At 38.2% G+C, this 25,998-nt stretch overlaps 1 protein-coding gene across 4 annotated transcripts in view; it reads right to left on the bottom strand.

Annotated features, from left to right (window-relative positions):
• Window positions 1–25,998, bottom strand: part of LOC126198851 (glucosamine-6-phosphate isomerase) — a 122,648-nt gene that overhangs the window by 88,479 nt on the left and 8,171 nt on the right. For all 4 annotated transcript variants that reach the window (XM_049935438.1, XM_049935437.1, XM_049935440.1 and 1 more), the window contains exons 2-3: window positions 19,658–19,794; window positions 6,388–6,489 (exon numbers count right to left, since the gene is read on the bottom strand). In XM_049935438.1, the coding sequence (XP_049791395.1) occupies window positions 6,388–6,489; window positions 19,658–19,781 (226 nt within the window). In that variant the 5' untranslated portion in view covers window positions 19,782–19,794. The remainder of the gene's footprint in view (window positions 1–6,387; window positions 6,490–19,657; window positions 19,795–25,998) is intronic.

Raw genomic sequence — 25,998 nt, 5'->3', positions numbered from 1 at the left:
TTAATGCCAATGAACTTAGGGAAGTGAATTGTCTTTGTCAGAATATGTCCCTTCTACAACATGATTTGCACTGTCTGATTGTGGGCAGTGTACAATCAAGTCTACTTAAAATGTGAAGTCTATGATCCATTCCAGATGTTCTAATTTTTGTTCCTGCACTCCTTTTTCCTTCATAAATTAAATAATAGCAAGTTTTAAATTGAAAAATCATTCCAGGCAGGCCCCAACGTACTTTCCAGTAATATATGAAGTCTCCATACTCTTTGTTCAGTTCCATCGAAAATGCTTGCAACTGACAATTGAATAATGCATGCGACTTCAGAAATTTCACTATTTGTATCACTCATTTCTTCACATGCTCCAGTCCTTCAAATTTAGCACTAGGTGCCTTTTTATGTACAGAACAATGAATCCTTTTTTGTCAATCATTTTCAGTTTTTGCTCTTTCATTGACAATTAATCTTTAAATTCTTCCTGCATGATATTGTAATAATGCTTCACAGCAAATATGCAATATCTGTTACTTATGCGAACTCATAATTCTCATCCCTCACTTCTGTCATTCCCATCCATTTTAAATGACTGCAATGATAGATCATTAGACTGCCTCTTTATTTTCATACTACGAACGAACAGCAGAAGTTAAACAGCACAACTCTGCCAAATTCAGAGAGTTGTGCCAGCCGAAAAACGTTTCACCGCAATGCTAAATGAAATGTTGCACTATTCCATGTACTTCTGAGAAGGAACAAGCAAAGCTGAGTGAGAGGTCAGCCCCTGGCCTACCCGCAATGAAATCTGGCATGCCATGGCTGGCCCTGCAATAGAGGATAAATGAGTGGTTCTGAAAGATGAAACAGTGACTGAAGCAGAGGATCAACTAGGCAAAAATACACAATCCAGTAGAAATCCTTCGATATCAGATGAGATACTGTATTTAACTAACAAAAGAAGAAAATACAAAAAGAAATTCAACAGATGAAACAGACAAAAAGGAATATATACATCTTTAAAAATGTATACAGATAGTGAAAAATGGCAAAGAAGGAACTGCAAGAGGAGAAATGCATAACTGCAGCAGCATGCATGGTTATGGGAAATATAGATACCATGTACTGCAAATTTAAGAGAAACAGTTGTATGTATCTTAAGAACTAAGATGGCAAGGAAGTACTAAGGAAAGATTGGATTGGATAGGATTGTTTGGGGGAAGAGACAAAACAGCGAGGTCATCGGTCTCATCAGATTAGGGAAGGACGGGGAAGGAAGTCGGCTGTGCCCTTTCAAAGGAACCATCCCGGCATTTGCCTGGAGCGATTTAGGGAAATCACGGAAAACCTAAATCAGGATGGACGGATTCGGACTAAGGAAAGAATGGAAGGCTGGAAGGTGGAGAGAATATACAGAAAGGCTACAAAAAGGAAAGAAGCTTGAAGACAATATTATAAAAAGGAAGAGGAAGTGGATGAAAATAAGAAGGCAGATGCGAAGCTAAAAAAGTACACAACATACTGAAATTGTTGTATTCCATCCTGGATTTTCCATTGTTTGACAACATACTAAAAGACGGAAGTAAATATAAGACTACTGGGGCAGATGACAGTCCCACAGAATTGTTAAATATCCAGAAGAACAACCATGTCAAAATTATTCCACCGGATAAAAACGATATGGGAGACAGGCAATATACTCTCAGACTTCAAGCAGAAAATAAATAACCCCAATACCAAAGACAGGTGTGAATATTATTGAACTACCAGTCTGCTAATTCATGGCTGAAAAAATGTTAACTCATATTATTTACAGAAGAAGAATGAAAAAAAACTGGCAGAAGATGACCTAAAGGAAGATCAGTATGGATTCTGGGTAAATGTAGGAATGTGTGAAACAGTACAGACCTGACAGCTTATCCTAAAAGACAAGTTAAGGAAAGGCAAACTTACATTTATATCTGTTGTAGATTTGGTGAAAGCTTTTGACAATAGTGATTGCAACTTTCTCTTTGAAATTCAAAAGTAGTAGGAGTAAAATATAGGGAGCAAAAACAGATGGCAATTGTAAGAGTCAAGGGGCCTGGAAATGAAGCAGTGGTTGAGAAGGGATTCAGACAGAGTTGTAGCCCACCCCCGATGTTATTCACTCTGTACATTGAGCAAGCAGTAAAGAAAACCAAAGAAAAATTTGGAGAAGGAATTAAAGGTCAGGGAGCAGAAATAAAGACTGGGGGTTGCAGATGATGTTGCAATTCTGTCAAAGATAGCGAAGAACCTGGAAGAGCAGTTAAACAGAATGGACCATGTCTTGAAAGTAGGGTATAAGATGAATGTCAACAAAGGCAAAACAAGGGTAACAGAACACAGCCGAATTAAATCAGGCAATGTTGAAGGAATTCTATTACGAAATGAAACACTGAAAGTAGTAGATGAGTTTTGTTATGTGGGCTGTAAAATAACTGATGGCCAAAGCAGAGAGGAATGGCAAGAAAAACATTTCTGACAAAAAGAAATTTGTTAACATCAAATACAGATTTAAGGGTTAGGAAGTCTTTTCAAAAGGTACTTGTCTAGAGTGTAGCCTTGTATGAAAGTGAAATGTGGATGATAAACAGTTCAGACAAGAAAAGAATAGAAGCTTTTGAAATGTGGTACTACAAAAGAATACTGAAGATTAGGAGGGTAGATCATGTAACTAATGAAGATGTACTGACTAGAATTGGGGAGAAAATAAATTTGTGACAAAAACTGATTAAAGAAGGGATCAGTTGATAGGGCACATCCTGAGACATCAAGGGATCATTACTTTAATATTGGAGGGAAGTGGTGAGGAGGGGGTGGGGAAGGGAATTAGCAGAGGGAGACCAAGAGATGAATGCAGTGAGTACGTTCAAAAGAATGTAGTTTGCAGTAGTTATTTGGAGATGAAGAAGTTTGCACAGGATACAGCAGTGTGGAGAGCTGCATCAAACCAGTCTTCAGACTGAAGACCATACCAGCAACAATAAATGAGATCTTGCCAAAGCCTTTGCTTGTGTAGTACACAACTTGACCAATTAATAATGGCATCCGCCTTGCACAGATGGAGTCTTACATAAAACACAGAAAGCTGAGGTGCAGACATGAAATTAAACTGTGAATGGCAATCACTACAGGGTCTATTGTTTCTTAATCTCAGTAAATGACCTCCACATGAATTTGAAGGGGAGTTTAAAAACTGTAAAATTTCCTGATGACACAGTCATTATAAGGAGCCCGACCCCAACTACATCAAATAAATCTCAGTGGTAAGTGAACAGACATACAACTGGCTTACAGCAAGCAATTAGATCTTAATCTCACAACAATTCGTATTATTCATTTTAAATCAAGCAAAAAACATTTGCTAGTTCCAGAAATAGACATTCATGATCATACATTGGATGAAACACTGTGTGCGAAATTTCTTGGGGTGTGACTGGATAATAAGTTAAAACCAAGTCAAGACATAGATAAAATAAGTAACAATCTCAATTCACCATATTTTATACTTAGAAGTCTCTCTCATTGTGCTGACCTAAAGACAAAGAGCATTTAGCTTATTCTGTATATTTTCTTTTGCTGTTGTCTCGTGGAATTACATTCTGGAACACTTCACCTAAAGTAAATAAAGTTTTCATACAGCAGAAGTGAGCAGAAAGAATATTGTTGTAGATAACTGCACATCTCAAAGAGGTCTCTTAGGAATTTTGGAATTCTTAGACTCACTTCTTAGTACATGCACTACTTAGTGATTTTTGTTGTGGATAACAAAAATCATTTTCACCTGAGCTGAATTCTGATCTACGAGATTACAACACAAGACACAAGAACAGATTTCATACAGACTTGATCTCTTTGCCTGTGGCTCAGAATGGAGTTATGTACTCTGGTGCAAATATATTCAACAAGCTGCCATCCAACATAAATAAAGAAACTGAGAATTCCAAACAATTCAAAAAGAAATTGAATCATACCTAACTAGTTACTCTTCCTACAAATTATCTCTATATCCAGATTCTAGAATTGGAAAGTTCTGTTAGAAACAGGGAAACTAGTAATGTATTGTAAACAGGATCATTATTATTATTATTATTCAAATTTGGGCAACTCAAAACCACATGAAATAGAAGATCATGACATCATATTCTTCCCCTTTTTTTGGCTTTTCAGCAATTCTTCACTGACAACTCCTTCTATTCTGTGCAAGAATTTCTATTACTGTAATGTGTAAAAGGTGGTGTGTAGGAACACACACACACACACACACACACACACACACACACACACACACCACCACCACCACCAACAACAACAACAACAACTTGTACATGATAAGCATGTAGGCATGTATACAAAATAATTGTGATGTGACTATAAAAGACTCATTCTGCATCATTATTATTTATCGAACAAATGATCCATGGAACATGAAACTATCTAACTAACTCTTTTCTTTTGTTCTCTTCTTTCTTCTGTCCTTGTCCCACCTCTCTTCTTTTTGTTTTTTCTTCTGGAAACTCTTGACTTTCTGTACCTTTTCTCAGAATTCATGTCTGTTTTCTGTGTCTTTGTTTGTTATTCCCAAAACCTGTAGGTCTTTCTTAACTTCTATAAACCACAAAATTTCTGGATTTTTGTCAAATAAGTTGAATATTTTTTATTAGCTTCTTGTTATCTGTTCCTTTTACGTGGTCATAAAATGTAATCATCTGCTTTCTCATTGCAGCTATCATATTCTCAGTTTTTTTTTTTTTTCAAACATTTCCTTGTTGCTTTTCAGTTTCCAAATCCCTTTTCCACACTTTATCCCCAATTTTTTAAACTTATTCTTCTTTCTTTTCTTCTTCTTGAAATTATTTATTTGTTTGGCTGTGTTTATGGTGAGGCATTTTGATCATAAAGACACCTGCTTTTAATCACATCATGAATACCTCAGTATGAATAGATCAGAATTGTTTATTGCATGTGTTCTTTGTTACGTGGAATACCATTTACATTTTTATAGTCTTGTTTATGTTTGCTGCTTTGTCCAGAGGATCTGGTGGATTATTTCTACCAAGTACTTTAATTCTGAAACTTTCAATATGTTTCCATTCTTTGGTTCCACATATTTCTGTGCCGCTTCCACATTGGCCATGTGTTGTTTTTTCAAAGAAAATTTGTAATCCAGCTTTTTCTGCTGCCTCTTGGAGAGTGTTTATCTGTTTCATTACACCTTGAAGCTCCCATAATGGGAAGGTTGCCTCAACTTTCATTTGTACTGGAGAATATATCCAAACTATGTTAAAATTCTACAAACTGTTTCTTGTCTGTAACCACCCCACCTGTACCAGTACATTCATACATCAAGTTTTGGCAGAAACACCAGAAGTATGACAAGAAATTTGACACTGACATGGTCAAGATAACAGGAGCTAAGAGACTGTCAGCAAAAGACAGCCAAGATTTACAAAATGATATGGACTGCACCCTAAAATATGGCATACAAAACATAAAATAAAAACAGCAATTACAACAAATATTTCTCATAAAAAAAGTGAAGCAACTGTCAACCTGATAGTCTCTTTCAACTCCAAAATGCTATAATATTCCTTGTGGCAGGATAAGTCGCAGCCGTCCATCAAATCCTTTCACCATGTACCCCTAGTCCTGTTGTTCAGATAGCACAGTTAGAAATATCAGTGACCATGAAAGTTTAAGTTGACCATGGAGGTGAGATCAGGCAGATTGATTATTAAGGTGTTTTCTTGTGAAAAGCAGGAGAACTGGGTATGAGTCCTCATCTACATTTTCGATTATCAAAACATATTTTTTATAACAAGCAGGAAGTTTTTAAACAACTAGTTGCAGACAATGATGCACCAAAGCCACTTTCATTGGGTGCTTTGGAGCCAGCAACTTTGTGACAACTAGGATGGTTGGGTTAGTGGATCTTTGAGAAAATGTGGAAGATTGAGTAAATGGGATGGATAGGGTAAGCAGCTCGATGGACTCAGGTGGGAGTCATCTCATTTCAGGCTTGCCTATTACCCTCTCTGCCAGATTTTCAACCCTATTCAGTACAATAAGACCTTTCCTTCCTTTCATCTTGTCTGGGTAAGTCTCCCTTGACTCTTGGTTGTTTGTAGACAATTTCTGTATACTTATGCTGCAACGGTCTGTTTTCCACCATCCCTTCTCTCTCTTCAACAAAGACTGGAGTTCTTGATTCCGAAAGCTAGCAATTGTGCAATACAATACCTATTTATACATATAAACAGGACGAGAACAGTTCTAGTGTCTGAACTATCATAAAACCCATGCACGTAAAGATGCAGCCTTCTTGGGATTAATGTGACCAATAAGAGCAAATGTCAAACAAATATCTACATACCAACATATTCATCCATGTTGAAAGTCTTCACATATTTGAAGGATATTTTTCCAGCTTTGTGATATTCTATAAGCTTTTTGTACATGCCCAGTGGTGTTCCACCTAAAAATGAAAATTCTTTATGAATGGAGTGTTTTTCCCATTGACATATATACACTCTACCATCTAAAATGTGCAACTAGCATGAACACAATTTCCATTAATAGCTCCCTTATCATTGAAGTTCTTTGTTCTGCAGCTGTGGAATATAGTAATAGCAGTAACTGCAAATGCAAAACTGTTACTGACAACTACTCATGTGCAGATGGCAGCATAAATAAATTTTCCAAATCAAAATTTGACAAACATATTGTTTCACCTAAAAGCAGTGAGAGCCAGTTTAAATATACCTAAGAAAAACTGGTATAAACTCTAGAAGAAGAACAATGTGTGCCATAAAAAATTAAGTTTACCTCAAGAAGAAAATCGTTAGAAATCCAGTAGTAAAACTAATAAAATTATAAAGCATTTAAAATCTTAACAAAAATAATCATATAAAGAAAATGCCATGTAACATAACAGACAATTAGCAGATTAAGTGAAACAGAAAATCATAAGGGATGTTACCGAAAATGAAACAAAATAAGTACAATATCACAAAAATTCCATCCTCTGGTGAAAGGACTTTCTGAAATAATAATCCACAGAACATGTCATTTTTACTTAAGTGTGGCACAAAATCAGCAACTTTCAGAAAAAGGCAGAATTACTCAAACACAAACACACACACACACACACACACACACACACACACACACACACCAGCTACAGCAGCCAGTCTCAAATACATAACTCCACCCACAGTATTGAAAATCACAAAATTATAAACATTAATCACTTCTTCCAATCACAATTCTTGCAATCTTGATGGACATATTGATGCATCAATCAATAAAATGAGATGTTAGGTGCAGCAAGGAAGGCTACATCTGCCAATGTCAGGTCACGTACAAAAATGCCTGTGGCAGATTTAAGGGCTGCTGCTGTCCCATCACAGCATCATTTGCCACAAACAGATGATGTTTACAGCAAGGTCTCCAGCGTACATAACAATGATGACCCTGCACTATGGGGTTTTTTCTGGACTACGATTTGGACATTTCTACCTACAGTTGTCGTTTAGCTACCACATGTATTTAGCTGTCTGCCTAATTCAACTGACAGCTGTGTTTTCAGTTAAGGAACTGATAACATAAGGGTACACTGAGAGTGTGGTTCATATACGGTTGCTTCCCCATCAAACTCACAAACAGTGTTCTCCTGCACTAACGTGGGTTTTCTTCAGCCCACTTCCAGAGTGCTGTATTGGCATAGAGGTATCCACCTACAGAAGCTCCCTGTTTTGTTCATTTTCAAAAGAACTGTTACTTGCTGTGATTTATTTGTACATAATTTGTTCTTGGTGAACTCTGTGCTGCTGAAAAATTACACTGACAACAATAAGATTGGCTAATATTGTGTGCACACTTGGTCCACCATAAAATGTTGAGAACTGCTCAATGTAATTAAAGATCAAGTCCAATACAAAAGTGTATCCAGGATTTGTGCATAATAAACTTGATTGAGTGGTGTAACAGGCAGTGATTGAATTCACACATTCCAATAACAACTCTTTGTTTACTAATCTTCAGCTTCAAGGACAAAAGTCCACAACCACAAAGTCCATCCTGACCATGATTAATGGGTGCCCACTATGACGAAGTCAACAACTGTCAGAAGTGGTGGTGGGCCAGGAGGTACTGTATGCAATCAGGCAGCACTGTACCACAAGGCTGCAAACTCGTGGCTATAGAGACGCAGGTCCAAGTGCAGGTACAGCAGACGGATGTCCAGCAGCTGACGATCCCGGCGAAGAGGCAAGACGGCACTGATCGACAGGCAACACCAGTGGCAGTGGCAAGTGTTGTGGTTTGAAGCGCAGACTCAAAGGCAAAGTATAGCTCCAGCAACTGGCAGTCAGTTCGGAGCCTGGACAGTGACACACTGTTGAGGGGCAAAGTGTCAACCCGAGTACTCATCAGCAAAGGAATACCGGCGCAGTGCTACGCGGATGTGTGACCGTGCAGAAGCAAACATTTGCCCACAACAGCAGTGCCATTTACTGTGACCTGCACGCCACGTATTGGCATGGCTCGTTCCCTCAGCACTATACTACAATGGTTTGCAAGAGCGATTCATAAGCAATCTCTTTTGCAGGCTGATAGTTTTTCCCCAGTATTCTACCAATAAATCTAAGTTTTCCATCTGATTTACCCACAACTGAGCCTATGTGATCATTCAATTTTATATCCCTACAAAGTGTTACACCCATGTATATGTATTAGTTGGACGATTTGAAAACTGCAGTGGTTTGATATTACAGTCCTAAGATACTACATTTTTTTCACTTTCTGACAGGCACCATTTTACATTCCTGACCACTTAAAGCAAGTTCCCAATCTTTGCACTACTTTGAAATGTTATCAAGATCTTACTTAATATTAATGCAGCTTCATCCAGACAATACAGCACCACCTGAAAAAACCTGACATTACCAATCCCATTTTCCACAAGGTCATTAATATACAATGTGAACAGCACGTGTCCCAACCCACCTCCCTGGGGAAAACCTGAAGTTACTTCTACGTCTGTTGATGACTGTCAGCCAAGATAACATGCTGTTTCCTCCCTACCACGAAATCCTCAATCCAGTCACATATTTCACCTGATACGCCATATGATCACACTTTTGAAAATACGTGTAGATGTGGTACTGAGTCAAATGCTTTTCCAAAAATCAAGAAATACTGCATCTACCTGTCTGCCTTGATCCAAATCTTTCAATGCGTCATTGAGAAAAGCGTGAGTTGGGTCTCGCATGATCAATGTTTTCGAAATCCGTGCTGGTTGGCATTGAGGAGGTCATATTGCTTAAGATAGCTCATTATATTTCAGTTCAAAACAATGTCAAGAATACTGGACAGTAGTTTTGTGGATGACTTCTACTGCCCTTCCTGTAAACAAGCATGACCTGTTCTTTCTTTCAACTACTGGGCACGCTTTTTTTCCCCCAAGGGATCTCCAATAGATTATAGTTAAAAAGACAGGCTAAATCAACTACAAGTTTAGTATAGAATCTGATATGGATTCCATCAGACTCTGGAGCTTTGTCAGTTTTAATGGTTTCAGCTGTTCCTCAACACCACTGACACTAACACTTATTTCATTCATCCTTTCAGGGTTACAATGACAAAACTGGGGCAATTCTCTTCAGTTTTCTTTTGTAAAAGAACTTTTGAAAATGGAGTTAATCATTTCAACTTTTGGGTTGGATAGAGCAGCAATCAGTCGTGGAATTAAGTTGCTTTAATATGACATTTATAGTCACAACGCAGATCAGATTTCGACCTGTGTCAGGTCATTATCAATGCAGTGCGGAATTGTAGCAGTTGTTTGGGCTCAAGTGAATGCTTACACAGTTCAACCAATAGATTTTAGTTAAAAAGACAAGCTAATTCAACTGCAAGTTTAGTATAGAATGTTATATGGATTCCATCAGACCATGGTTGAACTGTGTAAGCATTCACTTGAGCACGAACAACTGCTACAATTCCACACTGCATTGATAATGACCTGACACAGGTCGAAATCTGCTCTGCGTTGTGACTATAAATGTCATATTAAAGCAACTTAATTTCACGAGTGATTGCTGTTCTATCTAACGCAATACAACCACAGTCGTTGCGTGCACCCACCCCATGGAGGGCAACCTGATTTAAACTTTTGTTTTGCTGCCCTCAATTTCAGTTATTCTTTCATTTTTAAGAGACTGGACACTAACATTGGGACCAGTAACAGGTTTTACATACAACCAGAATTTCTTTGGGTATAGTCGGAGACAATTTAACAATAGTCTGCAACAGTAGCTACTGAAGGCTTCACATACTGCTCTCGTGACAGCCAAGTACATTTCATTTAGTATCTGTCTACAGCCCTATACTTTATTTTACACCTATTATGCAGTAGCCTCTGTTTCTTTAGAAGTTTCTTTACAGCTACTGTATACCATGGTGGGTCCCTCTCATTATGAGCTGTTCTACTGGGTACATATCTCTGCAGTGCAAGGTCAACTTTTCTTTAAAACTTGAGTCTTAGTTCATATGGTCCTGTTCTGTGCTCAGAGTATCAAGTCCCTCACTGAGATAAGACTCTACCACTTTTTTGTCTAGTTTACTGAACATATACATCTTTTTGTTTGTTGTAGTAGTTGTTAGTACTTTGTTAATTATTGTTGGCATTGTTGGCACAATCGTCTCCTGGTCTCTGATACCAGTATCGATGTGGACATTGTGAAAAGGTCTTGTCATTTTTTTTGCTATTAAATCTACATGTAGTACATTTCCAACATGAGAGGGATTCAAAACTGCCAGTTCTAAGTTGTTTTCAAAAAGGCATTTAGTGATGTTAGACCAGATGTCTTGTCATATCCACCACTAACAAAAATGTAATTTCCCTAATTGATTGTTGGATATTTAAAGTCTCCACCGATGATTACAGTATGACTGGGGAAATTAAGTACAAGTGGACTAATATTTTCTCTAAATTTTTTGGTTACATCAGGAGATGAGTCTGGTGAATGATAGAACAATCAAATTACCACTTTATGCCCACCCCTGATACTGAGTCTAGTCCAAACAGTCTCACATGCAACTTCAGTTTCTATTTCAGTGGATTTGAGTTTCTTGTCTACTGTGACAAATACACCATTGCCATTACCCACTAGCCTATACTTTCGTCATGCACTTCAATTTTCCCCAAAAATCTCACTACTATAAATTTCAGGTTTCAGTCAGCTTTCTGTACCCGCTATCATGTGAGCTTCACTGGTTTTCAGAAGCATTTCAAACTCTGGTAATTTGTTGTGAATGTTTCAGCATTTAACTACTATGATTTTAATACTATCACCTGTGACGGCATTCTTTTGCATCTAACACTTACACTTCTGGGTCTCCTAAAGCTGTCACTATATAGACTGGACAGAGTGTCACCTAATATATAAAAAAACTCTTGTGTGCACCCTGCAGTGTGCACAGCTACATGGGTTGCAGCCTCTGATGTGTAGTGCATACCTAACCCATTTATGGGGACCCTACAGTTCTCAACATTACAATGCAACTTTCAGAAGTTGCAGCCCAGGTTTTAGCAAAACTTCCAAAGTCTCTGGTTCAGTCCTTCCACTCAACTCAAAAGCAAGGGGCCAGAACCAGTTCTGGGGACAATGCTGCATACAGTGAGCCTTGTTGAAACACTCTGCACAAGCCTTGTCTTCTCAACCTTCTCTGCCAGTCACTGGAATGATTCAAGTATGACCTTGGAGTCCAACAACAGGCTTGTTTGTTCCATCCAACCGACACCACAATCTGCAGTTGGACACACTCTTTTTCCTTCAATGGCTGGTGGAAAAACCTCTTCAATGTGTTGAATGAGCTCCTACGCATACAAAGTGAGTGTACTTGGTGTTCCTTTCCATCCCTTGCTGCCATTTCCCTTAGAGGTACCATTATTTGCATACATCTGAACTGCTGATGATTACTAGAACCCTTACCCTCTTGTGTTTGTCCCCTCTTGACACAGAGCAAAGTAGGTTTCCCAACAGGTGAAGGGAGTGCCATTGGCTGAATTATACTATTAAAAGGATTGTTTATATTTTTTGAACTTATAAGTTGTTTCAGCATTATCACAGTGTTTACAAAACTGTTTCAAACTATGAAACTATGAGTAAATATTCACAAATTTCAGAAATGTTCATTATTTTCTCAGGGAGGAAGGAGGGATAGGTTCAAAGATTAGAAAGGAGAAGCAGGTGACTCGGACCACAAGCTGAGAGTGACCAGCCTGTTTTAACAAAGGTGTGGGGAGAGGCATCAGACAGAGGAGTCAGTTTGGGCCATAGGAGGTGGGGGTGGGGACTCTCAACATGAGGTCTGTGTAAGCTGCCTCTCACTTCCAGCCTTCCTCAACATATCCCTCTGTCCCCCTGAGAAAGGAACTAACAGTTCTGAAAGCCAAGAATTGTTCTTTTTTTTTGTGCTTTTAAATGTGCCTGTCACAATACTTGGAGTAACAGAAAATAAATAATTTAATATCTCCAGAATGAGATTTTCACTCTGCAGCGGAGTGTGCGCTGATATGAAACTTCCTGGCAGATTAAAACTGTGTGCCCGACCGAGACTCGAACTCGGGACCTTTGCCTTTCGCGGGCAAGTGCTCTACCATCTGAGCTACCGAAGCACGACTCACGACCGGTACTCACAGCTTTACTTCTGCCAGTACCTCGTCTCCTACCTTCCAAACTTTACAGACGCTCTCATTCTGGAAACATCCCACAGGCTGTGGCTAAGCCATGTCTCCGCAATATCCTTTCCTTCAGGAGTGCTAGTTCTGCAAGGTTCACAGGAGAGCTTCTGTAAAGTTTGGAAGGTAGGAGACGAGGTACTGGCAGAAGTAAAGCTGTGAGTACCGGTCGTGAGTCGTGCTTCGGTAGCTCAGATGGTAGAGCACTTGCCCGCGAAAGGCAAAGGTCCCGAGTTCGAGTCTCGGTCGGGCACACAGTTTTAATCTGCCAGGAAGTTTCAATTTAATATCTTGTGAAAAAAATGTGCACACTTTTTAGGGCTGCTCCAATGTTTTCTGTGCATTGTGATATTCTAGATTTGCAAGATGAAATAATTAAATATAAACTGCTACAAATCTCAGTACAAATCTTGAATATAAACATAACATTTTTCCAGTAGTGATTTTAGAAGTTACAGAATAAGTCAAAATGCTGTTGTCATGTGATAAAAGTGTGTCAATGATTAGAAATGGCTAACAGTTTAAGGTAGGCGCCGAGTGTAGAACAATGAAATTACTGACAATGTCCACTGCCCCATCTGACTGAGTGGGATTGTGGATGACAAGGCACTGTGCCACAGAGCACGGGAGGGAGCTAATCTACTTTTTCTTATACTACTCCTGTCATCAATCTTTTTTCTTGTCTTATTCTTTTTGTTACTAGTACATATACAATAGTTACTCAAAATTCCAATTTCTTATATAAATAGGGATTATCAAAACATTCATTCTATAGGTTCTCAACTACTGGCGATAATATTGTAGTTAGTTCACCTGAAGACATCCAAACCAGGCAAAGTTGAAATTTTTGATGAGCAAAGAGTTTTTTTGTTTCCATATTGGTATAACTCATTTGAAAGCCGTCGTTCTCCTCTTTTCAACAAACATTTTACTTTTTCCAGAAGCTTTGTGTGTCTTAAAATGTCACTGCTTCCAAAATTCAGCACCACGATTTTATAGCCCTGATTTTTCTGGTTGGTTCCAAAAATGCAAATTTTCACTAAAATAACTTGTCAGTTTAATAACTATTCTAATTAGAAAATTTCACTTTCTCAATACTTTTTGGCGAGCTTTGAGAATTCCTGTGTAAATTAAAATCATCCTCATTATAGTGTTATTAGTTAAACAAACTTACTTCACTACCTAATATATCTTTGTTCCTTTTAATTTTCTGATTTTTATACTACTATCTAACATGTAATAAGCTTGTATTCCAACAACTTATAACGTTTGATATGACGCATGTCTGTAAATAGGCATGGTGCACAAAGTTTCAATTAGTCAGTGCCCAAGCAGGGAAACATAAACATTACATAATTTTCAGTTTGTGTTCAGCAGTCGATACCACATAGTCAGCCCGGGATTAGCTATCAAAATGTGGACTCCTTTGTGAGTTGCCTCAGCATTGACATTACAAACAACCTATCTGTCATTATTTAATTTTCAGTTCAGTCCACACTATGCACTCCAGGTCTACCAGCGAATTGTCAACATTATGTATTAGTGCCAAACTGCCAAAATATGAGGCTATGTCTATCAGTCATGTACAGCAATATATTGGTCTGCCACCACTGAACAACTGATAATTAGTATAATTTACTGTTCTGGTTCAACACTGAGAAATCATGCATGTTATAAAGATTGTCATCAAAAAAGTGGCAATAAATATGAAGAGAGAAAAAAATCATTCACTGCAGTTTTATGTATTTTCTTTAACAAATGTTCACTTCATCCATTAAATCAGGATGACGATTCAAGCAAACAGGTTGTGAGACTACCAAAGGCAAAGTTCCAAATCGGTAAACTTACAACTGTACTCTATTGATGTTATAACTGACTGGTTCACATCAAAATCTCAGCAAGTGGATGTTTCACATCAAAGTTCATTTTGGCTTGTACACATTTCCCCTAATTTGTAATGTCAGTCCATCATTGTAAATGAAACAGTAATGAACTATTAAACTCAGAAGTAAAAAAACTTCAACAGCCAAGATCACTAATTATAATTTACAGATCATTGGATCCTTAAATAACATAGATCGAAAATTACAAGCATAATCAAGTTAGATCTAATAAGGTAAGGAACATATTTTAACAAAATGGACATATACAACATACCTTATGCAAATACACACTAATAAATCTTCATTATATGTACAACATATTGTGTCAAATCTTAACACATCATCCAAGAGTATGGAGAAAAGGATACACTGGCATGTCAATAATGAAACAAGATTTACATAAAATAAGATGCATATTGCACTGACTACCCCAGCTTATATCCAGAGAGCAGATGAAAGAATAGCGAAAACCACAAGTCAAGGCAAAGATGTTACAAACTACTAGCAGGTGACACTGTAATAATAAACATACAGAAAAAATATTATGGAAAGGATAGTTGCTACTCAACAAATAGCGGAGATGCTGAATCACAGATAGGCGCAACAAAAAGACTGTCGGAAAGTGAGCTTTTGGCAACATCTCCCCCCCCCCCCCACACACACAACCACAGTCTCTGGCATCTGGAACCAGACTACGAGCAGCAGCGCATGATGGGAGAGGCGACCGGATGGAGGTAAGAAGGGGGTAGGGGTGTACTGAGCTGCAACTACTGTGCTGCATTCTATGTGGGCATGACAACCAACAAGCTGTCTGTCAGCGTGAACGACCACCGACACTACACAACACTATTCCACCAACACACCATTCTTTTTACTTCTCTTTTTTTCCGATAAGTCTCCCCCCCTCTCCTCCACTCTCTGTAAACCTCTCGACCCCCCCCCCTCTCCAACTTGTCCCTGCACACTTCCACTAGCAGCACTTTACTGCCCCCTATCCCTACCCTGCTATCCCTCCCCCTCCCCACTCTAGCCTCCTCCTTAACCCACACCCAGTTGCCTTTCCCATCATGCACTGCTGTTTGCAGTCTGGTCCCAGCTGCTGAAGACTGTGGTCATGTGTGTGTGTGTGTGTGTGTGTGTGTGTGTGTGTGTGTGTGTGTGTTTTGTGTCTATTTTCGACACAGGCCTTGTTGGCCAAAAGCTCACTTTCTGACAGTCTTTTTGTTGCGAATTTTTGTGACTCAGAATCTCCGCTATATGGTGAATAGTAACTATCTTTTTCATAATATTGTTACGTTTCATCCTGGATTTTCCATTGTTTAAACAAACAGAAATATGATCGTAACACATAAAGCATATGGAAGAAGTTGCATCGAATGAGTCGGCAAAACAATGCAATAAATAAATTTTATTAAGCAATTATATAACAGAAGAAAATTAAACCACAGTATACTACAGGGTGCGGCAGAATGAACTAACTGTTTTAAGGAGCAATAAAAAGTAAATCTGGATCTATAGAGAAAAAATGTTTTTATTTTCTAAATTAATACAACATATCATTTTACAATCATTTAGTTTTGAAAATAATGTCCTCAAAATGGCGGCCATTAGTATCAATACATTGTTGTAGATGATCCCTGAAGTTTCAAGTAGCTCTTGCACACATGTTGCGGGGTATGGCGTTCACTTCATCAATAATCCACTCTTAACTCTGTTAGGGTGTGAGGGCAGCTTTTGAAAACCTTTTCCTTCAGATATCCCCAAAGAAAGTAATCACAATTCCTCAAATCTGGTGACAATGCAGGCCACCTAACATCACCCCTCAAGGAGACGAGACATCCTGGAAACATTTCTCTCATAACATCAAGTGACATTTGAGCTGTGTGAGCAGCAGCTCCATCCTGTTGGAACCACAAGTCCCCTAGTCCATGTTCTTCAACAATCTCATCCATTCTGGTTTGCAGAAAATTTTGCGACATTGAAACATAGCGTGTGGAATTCACTGTCATGGTCACTCCTCCCTCCCCAAAAAAGTAAGGGCCTACCACGCAAAATTATGATATGGCACACCACACTATCACTTTAGGAGAACATTGTGGTCTTTAATGAATTATTCAGGGGTTATTTTCAGCCCAGGGAAAGTTTTGCTTATTCACGCACCCACTAAGATGAAAATGTGCCTCGTCACAAAACCACAATGTGCACCGGTCCAGACCATGTTGGCTACCGAAATGGGGTCAACGACTGAATGAAGGCAGACCAGGTGCAACTGCCCATCCCCACCACAGCCCCAGTGGTAATCGATAGAAACTGCTTAGTCGGTTCTGCTGCACCCTGTATAATAACAAAATTCCTTTTCTAATTTAACTTTCTTTTTTAGAATTAAAATTCTTATAAATTATAAAAGAAAGTGTTGTATATCAATTTTATGACCTACTGCCTATATAGTCAAAACAGTTATAAGGCAAGTACAATGTGGAAAATATATCGCCATTGAATAACAAGATCACCTGATGTCTAGGTGATAAGAACACAGAAAAATGCATGAAACGTCTGTCATAATGTATGTAGGTAACAAACGGGAACAACTAAAAATACCATGTAAAAATCATGGTATTATAGACAAGCACCAGTACAACACAAGGTCTAGGTGCTAACGTAAGGCGGTATTCGAAATCTTGGTGTAACAATCATCTACTATAAGACCAGGAATTAACTAATGAATACATATATGCAAGTAATTTGTAACGTAGTGATATAAGTACAATACCAAAGAAACTGGGATTAAATTATATACAAATATTTAGAAAAAAAGGAGGCATAAAAGATATAAAAAAAATTACATGGGAGAGTATCAGTTATGTGAAGTATATGTGTAACAATTTGTACAACATTACAGTGTTCAACTGACATAATATCAAAAAAGAGGAACATGTAATACTATAACAAAAATGCAGTCCAACACAATGTGCTGGTACACCTAGACCTTGAGCTACAACGATGTTTTATGATTGTTGCGTAATATCTGTTTATAATTTAATCACAGTTACTATGATATTCTTCTTATCACTATATCACAAGTTATTTGTAGACACTTGTTTTCCGAAAGCTTTAATTGTGAGAGTCTTTTTGTTGTGCCTATCTGCGACTCAGCATCTCCGCTATATGGTGAGTAGCAAGTTTCCTTCTCATAATATTGTTACATTCCTCCCTGGATTTTCCATTGTTTGATTTTATGTTAGCATCTAGACCTTGTGTTCTACTGGTGTTGGTCTGTAATATTGCGATTTGTATACAGTAGTTTAAGAAAGCAATATTTCAGTTGCTCCCCTTTGTTGCCTACATACATTACTACATGTTCCTGTGTTCTTAACACTCAGATCTCGAGTCATCTTCTGTAGGCTTATTCAGTGGCGATATATTTTCCACTTTGTACTTGCCTCATAACTGTTTTGACTATACAGGCAGTAGGTGATACAACTGAAATACAACACATGCTCTTTTAATTCGTAAGAATTTTGATTCTAAAAAAGAAAGTTAAATTAGAAAAGGAATTTTGTTATTATAATATACTCTGGTTTAAATTCTTATGTTACATAATTGCTTGTTAAATTTTCTTATTGCATTGTTTTATTGACTCATTGGATGTAACACTTTCTATATACTTTATATGTTACAGTCACATTTCTGTATGATTACTATTACAGTACCACCTGCTGGTAGTTTATAACATTTTTGCCTTGACTTGTGATCCTCAGTATTCTTTCACCTGCTGTGTGGGTATAAGCTAGGGTACTCGGTACAATATACATAATATTTTATCTAAATTTGTTTCATTATTGACGTGCCAAAGAACCATTTTCTTGATCCTCCTGAAATGACATGTTACGACTTGAAACTATATATTATACATATGATGGAGACTTATTGATGTGTATTTGCATAAGGTATGTTGTATATATCCATTTCGTTACAATATGTTCCCCACCTTATTAAATGTGACCTGATTGTGCTTGTAATTTGCAATCTCTATGATTTACAGATCTGATGACAAAAACTCAGATTTGCTGGAACCAGTCATCATATTTAAAATTATAGTTGGTGACCTTGGATGTTGAACTTTTTACTTCTATATTTCATATGACTCTAGAATGCCCTCGTACTTGAGTGATGTCAAGAATATATAGTGTACTATTACACTTTCTCAGCTGAAAAACAATCAAATGAATGGATTGTAAATTGCAAAAGCATGCAGAAAAACTCAATGCTGCAGCACATTGGTAGCTCCAGGACACTGTATTCAACTGCAACAATATACCCATGCATTTTTAGTTAGATCATAAGGAAGGTATTAAGGACATTGTCTGGAAGCTCAGCTACATTTTCCATCTTGTTTATGTGGTTGTTGACACTCAATGCCTCAACTATACAGTGAAAGGTTACCTCAACTCACTCCATTATCTGTATTACACTCAGGATTTCGATGTATTATACTGATTAGATTTTTTTAAAAAATCACAGAAAATTCAGTTACTCAGGAAGACAAATTATGCAAAGTACAATGTACAGTATTGTGGCATAGAGCACCGTCAAAAGTAGGCAGCAAAAAGTACTCAATAAGTATGCTGGGTCTCCAGCAGATAAGGTACACAATGCTATATTTAGAGAATGCCTCACACCAACAGTGTGGCACCTCAAACATGCACTGGTGCACAAAATTTAATGATAGAAGTACCTTTTGCATGTTGTGTCACTGCCACGTAACATAGCTCAGTGAAACTTGTACCATATATAGAAAGCTCTGCTAGAGCATAGTACAGAAGATAACCACCCAAAGAAATGTGCAATGAGCCAAACTGAAGTGACATTTTTATTCAACGACAATAATTGCAATACCGTCACCACAATTTAGGATGGGCTCCTGGACATCAGACAATTCAGGACATGGTTCTTTGCCTCCTGCTAACTTTATGTTGGGCACCTACCTTTGGTGAATACAAAATACGAAAAAGTACCTGTTGGAAGACCCAGAACAAAGTATCTTTCTGGACCCGGTTTGAAGTCATTTATTCTTTTCATCACATATCTGGCTGACCATTCTGCCACCTTATCTGCAGTCTCCAGGATAACAAGCCGCATGGTGTTCTTTCACCTGTTACAAAAATAGAGAAATATCGTTAATAAATGTCTCAACAAGGAAAACATTCCTCAGTTTTATTGGTTGGGATCCAAGGAAATAAACAGCAGGCTCATCAGTCCCACATTCATGAGACAACCCATATGAAGTTAGTCACATCTGACAGAAATTCACTAAAATGTGATAGTATCTACGAGTGGTTAAACTGACGTAATGAAAGCAATATTGACCCCATAGATGAGAAATAGTTGCAGAAGAGGTAAAAGTACATGGGAAGGGGGGGGGGGGGGGGGGGAGGGCACGCTGCAGGCCCAAGAGCAGGGTAGGCCTGCAGAGCTCAGATGCAGTGAGAGGCACTTCACACCTGAGCCAATGCTGATCAAACCAGTACGACCAAGAAAAATAAAATAAGGTGAGAGAAGTAATTGGGTCAGTGGGCATAGTCGCATCCCCCGTGTCTTGCCACACCGCAGGAGGTGTCCATTTCACATCTGTCCCATCCCCGATATGATACAGTCAAGATGGGAACAGAAGCTACTCTCTTGTAGGAACCGTAAGAGCTCATTCAACTTTTCTTGTTCACTGGCTACCGTCCACGAGCCAGAATTCTTAAGGTCTTACCTTCATCAGAGAGCTATATAAAGGGGCATTCCTAACAAAAGTAAAACAGGGTGTGGCAGCAAAGAGGGCTAATCACATCTAACAGAAACTAGAAAAAAAAAGAGTACAAGAGGGCACTGGTCGTCCCCCCCTCCCCCTCCTGCCCAGCATGTGGTGAAGGCACTCTAAACCCTACGACCATGGCCACGCCCTGAAAGCAGTTTAAAACTTTAAGATCCTCTAGTAAATAACTTCCACAAGTAACTTCTGAATGGGCTTACTGAGGTGTTTACATTAGAACAAAAACTCGTGCAGGTTTACTTCTGCAAGTCATTTCAGCGAGTATTTCAGGAACTTGCTGCAAGTATTTGCAGAAGTGTTTCCAACATATTTGCATCTTGAGATAAGCAAATGTAAGTTTTCAGTGTTGTGGGTAAAAACAGTGCAGCCACCACAATTGCTGCATTACTATTATTGAAGAAAAATCCTTATGAAAAACAAAGTCAAGAAAAACGAAATGTTTGGTTGAAGCAATGCATACAGAGGTGTACCTATTTTAAGTTGTTAAAAAGCACTTTTGAATGAAATAAAATCAGAGGACTTGGATGAAAACTTTCTCATAATGTTGTAAGATAGTTTCAAACATCTATTTTCTATTGAACAAAGAAAATATTCCAGAACAGGAATCAGAAACAAGGCAAGCTATATGACCAAGATATGACCTTTCAATTACTCTTCAAATTTTGCAATGAGTACTCATTAGTTTTATAACAAATTTAAGGCATTTATGTTTCTGCGGACATTAAAAAAACTGTTAAAATTTAAAAAGATAGCTTTGCTGTAATTCTACTTTCCCTTGGCGAAACAGAAAAAGAGTCAGTAAATTCATTTCACACTTTCTTGGTTGCAGTGGCCAATTATATACGTTTAGGGGTTCCATTGGTGCATCTGTTTTGACCCATCTGTCTGTGTGTCATTCTCCTTTTTGACATTGATATCTTTGCACCAGTAGTGAACACACAAAAAACTTTTACAAGTTTGAGAAAATCTTCCAGCAATTGGCATGTTTAGTAAGTACTTGCAGAAAACTGCAAGAAACTGTTTCCATTAACTTGCAGAAGACACTTCCGGATCATTCCATGGTTAAGGACTTAAAATATGTACAATTTACATTGTTATATTAACTTGAAAATAAGCATATGGCTCTGCATACGGTCCTGAAAGTGACACTATATACAAGAAGGTCACAAGGCCTATATACAAGAAAGTTTGATGATGTGAGCCGTGTTCATTTGCTACTAAACAAATGAATAGGAAGTGTTTCAGACATAGCAAAACCTTCACTTTTCATGGAATGATCCTTCTGTTAGTTGACAAAACCTGAGGATTTATTGATTTATTTAACTTGCTGGAGGTGTTTCCATGTGAGAGAACTTGCAGAAGTTTACTTGCTAGTGGACACTTGCCTTTAGTAATGAGAATAAAAACCACTTTCTCAAAACATTAGCGGCAGCAATCTGGAAGACCACACTTGGTATGGAGAGCCAGGAGGAGGCGGAATTCTATCATGATGTGAGCTACTGTCTGTAAGGCTCTATGACCACAATATGGGGATGGCTCATTATACGAGATGAAGACAATGATCTGCCACAACTGCCCTTACAATATAATGATCCTGGGGGGCATCTGTGCTATGTGAATGTCAGGACCTCATCTAAGGGTGTGAGAATGTTGACGTGAGCACTGATACCAGCACTGTTGCACAACTGGTGCAGCACGTCCAACTTGTGAGGCAATTCTCCGAAAGGACTACCACACCACTCAGACAGCCACAATTTGACCACTTTCAAACTCTCTCAGTTGCCTGTAGGAAGCATGAGTCCATCTCTGTGGCTGGTTGCCTGCTTGCTTCACACGTCTGCATCACACTGACCCTTCTTGCTGTGGGTATTTCCTATTAAAGGGAAAACACAGATGGCACTCTGGTAGCTATGTCACCACACTACCTGTTGGCGAGTAACACAAACCATTATCAGTACACCTAATATCCCCCACATGGCATATGTCATCATCAGACCAAAATCAATGTCATCTTTCCAGGTGTACTTTTTTTGTGTATAAATTCCTTTATGACATTCTTTCCTGTAAAGGAACTTCTAAGGAAACAGAGACTACTGCATAATACATGTAAAACAAAACATAGGCCTGTGTAGAGAGATGCTGAATGAAAGGTCTTTGCCTGTCAAGAGAGTAATGCATGATGCCTTCAATGACTACTGTGGCAGCATACTGTCAAATGATCTTTCACCAAATCCAAAAAGATTCTTATCACAAGTAAAGGCTGTTAGTGACACCAAAGTTAATATCCGGTCACTCGTGGATGAAACATGAATTGAAATTGAGGGTAGCAAAGCAAAAGCAGAACTGGCAAACTCTGTTTTCAACTATTTCTTTACAAAGCAAAACTCAGGAATAATGCCGCAGTTTAATTCCCATACCACTGAAAACATGAGTAAATTTTGTATTAGTGGCAGTAGCATTGAGAAACATATGAAACTGTTAAAATTACACAAAGCTCTGGAGCCCAATGGAATCAATATCAGACTCTAAATTGAAGCTGCAGATGAGTTAGCCCCTCTTTTAGCTACAATTTATCATGGACCCTCAACAAAAACCGTACCCAGTACAAGAAGGGTAGCAACTACCAACCAATATCCTTGACATTCATTTGTTGTAGAATATTAGCATATACTATGAGCTTAATGTAATGAGATGTCTCAAACAGGATGACATCCACACCAACCAACATGGATTCTGAAAACATGGATCATGTGAAACCAAACTCGTATATTTTTAACATGATTTAGGTACAAAAACCTTGGAGCAAGACAGCCGGGTAGAGTCAATATTTCTTGATTTCTACAAAGGGATTTGATTCAGTATCACATCTACACTTATAATCAGAAAGTATGATTGTATGGGTATCAAATAAATTTGTGGCTGGATTGAGGATTTTTTGGTAGGTAGGATGCACCAAGATATCTTAGATGGAGAGTAATCGACAGAAGAAGTACCTTCTGATGTACCCCATGGCACTGTGTTCCAACAATTGCAATTCATTTCATATATTAATGATTTTGTGAACAATACTAATAGTAACTTCACATTTTTTGCAGATGGTGCAGTTACATATAATTAAGTGCAGTCACAAAAAACTGCATAAATATTCAGTTGGACTTTGATAAGATTTCAAAGTGGTGCAAAGATTGGCAACTTGCTTTAAATGTTCAGAAAGGCAAAACCTTGTAATTCATAAAATGAAAAAAACATGGTAATCTATGACTATAATATCAATGAGTCACAGATGGAATCTGTAAACTCATACAAATACCTGGGTATAACACTTTGTAGGTATAGGAACTGGAATGATCACATAGGCTCAGTCATGTGTAAAGCAAATGGCACATCTCGGTTTATTGGTAGAATACTACAGAAATGCAATCAGTCTACAAAGGAACTGCTTATAAATAACTCGTGCGGCCCATCCTACAATATTTCTGCATTGTGTAGGACACATGCTCAATACAACTAACAGGAGACATTGAACGTATACAGAGAAGGGCAACATGAATGATCACAGCTTTTTTTTACCCGCGGGAGAGTATCACATAGGTGCTGAAGATATTGAACTGATAGACTCTTTTGTTTGTTTGTTTATTTACAACATGCTCCATAACACAATTTGTAATACTACATGTATGTATTTTCAGTGTGTGTGTGTGTGTGTGTGTGTGTGTGTGTGTGTGTGTGTGTGTGTGTGGCGTAATGTTTGTGATGTCGATGAGAGCAGGGAGAGCCTGAAATTGAAATTTGGTGCCGGCACATGGTCTACTCCAACAGTGTCACACACCCTCAATTCATAAGACACTGTGGAGAGGTTTTGTATTTAAACCAGAATGTTGGCACAAAGTCTGGTGATCAGGAACTTTACGCCACCACCTCTCCTCCCCTCGTCAGCCAAATACTGGCAGTGAAAATTTTTTCCACCATCAGTATTTAAACCTGCTTACACCAGGGTCGGGCGCCACCACACAAGTGCGTGTTGGCACATCAGCCTCAGAGGTAGGTTCAGTGGCAGACTCTTGAAGGTAGATTCAAACTATCCTGAGAAAGTGTACTTACAAAAATTTCAAGAACAGGCTTTAAATTATGGTTCTTGGAACATACAGTATAACAACCCTTTACATGTTGCTCCTGTAAGGAGCATGCACAGAGGAATTTAAACAATCATTCTTCCCACACTCCATAAATGAACGGAATGGAAAAACACTTCTGGATACCCTCTGTCATGCACTTCACAATGATTTGCAGAGTACAGATGTAGAAGTAGAACTAATTCATGAAAATCTGAGAACAATAGTGATGGTCCACACTTATAACACTAGAGGGAAAAATTACATTTATGATGCACTATGCACCAACCAAAATTTTTGATCAATTCCCAACAATGTGAAATATCTGACAAGTACAAAGTAAATTTTAAATCTAAGCTACAACCACTTCTTCTGGCCAACTCCTTCTATTACAAGGAGGAACATTAATTTTAAAACTGGTAACTTGTAGGAAAACATCTAGTTTTTAAGTGTAGTTGCATAAGTAGGACTTTAAAATAATATGTTTATTAATGTTAAAATTAATCAAATATATATATATTGCAGACTGACTCTTTTCACAGATTTTTTGATAAACAAATCATTCAAATGATCTATGGATTGTGCAACTAACTACATTCGATATTCCCTATGAAACCTACACTGATGAGCTAAAACATTATGAGCAGCAGCTTATTAGTGTGTTTTTCCACCTCTAGAAAACAACATAGCAGCAATTTTATGGAACATGTATTTGACACTTCCTTGGCAGGTTTCCAGAGATATGTGGCACCAAACACCTATGCACATGTCATGCAATTCCTGTAACCTATGGGCCAGTGGTTTAAGTGCATGGAACTGAGGCCTGATAGAGTCACACATGTGTTCCACCGGGTACAGATAAAGCAAATTTTCTGGACGAAACACCAATGTGAGTTCACTATCAAGCTTCTCAAACTATTGTAGCAGGATCCTGGACTTGCAACATGGTCAGTTGTCCTGCTGGAAGATACCACACCATTACGAAAGACATCAAGCATCAGTGGGGTGATTACTGAATTGAGTGGTCCAACATTTCTCCCTTTCTCCCCCAAAGTCAGCTTCTATCAGTTTTTCCATTCTTCTGCAAATAATGTGTGTCAGTATTTTTCAACCATGACTTATTAAAGAGCTAAACATCAGTATTGGAACCTGACAGTGTACATCATCTTTGGAGTAAGAATTATTACATTCTTCTGGAAGCCTGAGGATATTTAGCCTGTTTCATAGATCTTGCACACCAGATGGAATTATGTTGTCATATATGCTTCTCCCAAGGATCTCAGTATTTCAGAGGAACTGTTGTCTACACCAAGGGACCTGTTTTCACTCAGGGCTTACCAAGCTCCGCCAATTTCTTCTTGCAGTATCATACTCTCTAAGGGGGAAAAACACACACACACACACACACACACACACACACACACAC

The sequence above is a fragment of the Schistocerca nitens genome, chromosome 8 (genome assembly GCF_023898315.1).
Source record: "Schistocerca nitens isolate TAMUIC-IGC-003100 chromosome 8, iqSchNite1.1, whole genome shotgun sequence".
Lineage (NCBI taxonomy): Eukaryota > Metazoa > Arthropoda > Insecta > Orthoptera > Acrididae > Schistocerca > Schistocerca nitens.
The sequence above is the reverse complement of the archived record's forward strand: the minus strand, read 5'-3'. Positions and strand labels throughout refer to the sequence as shown.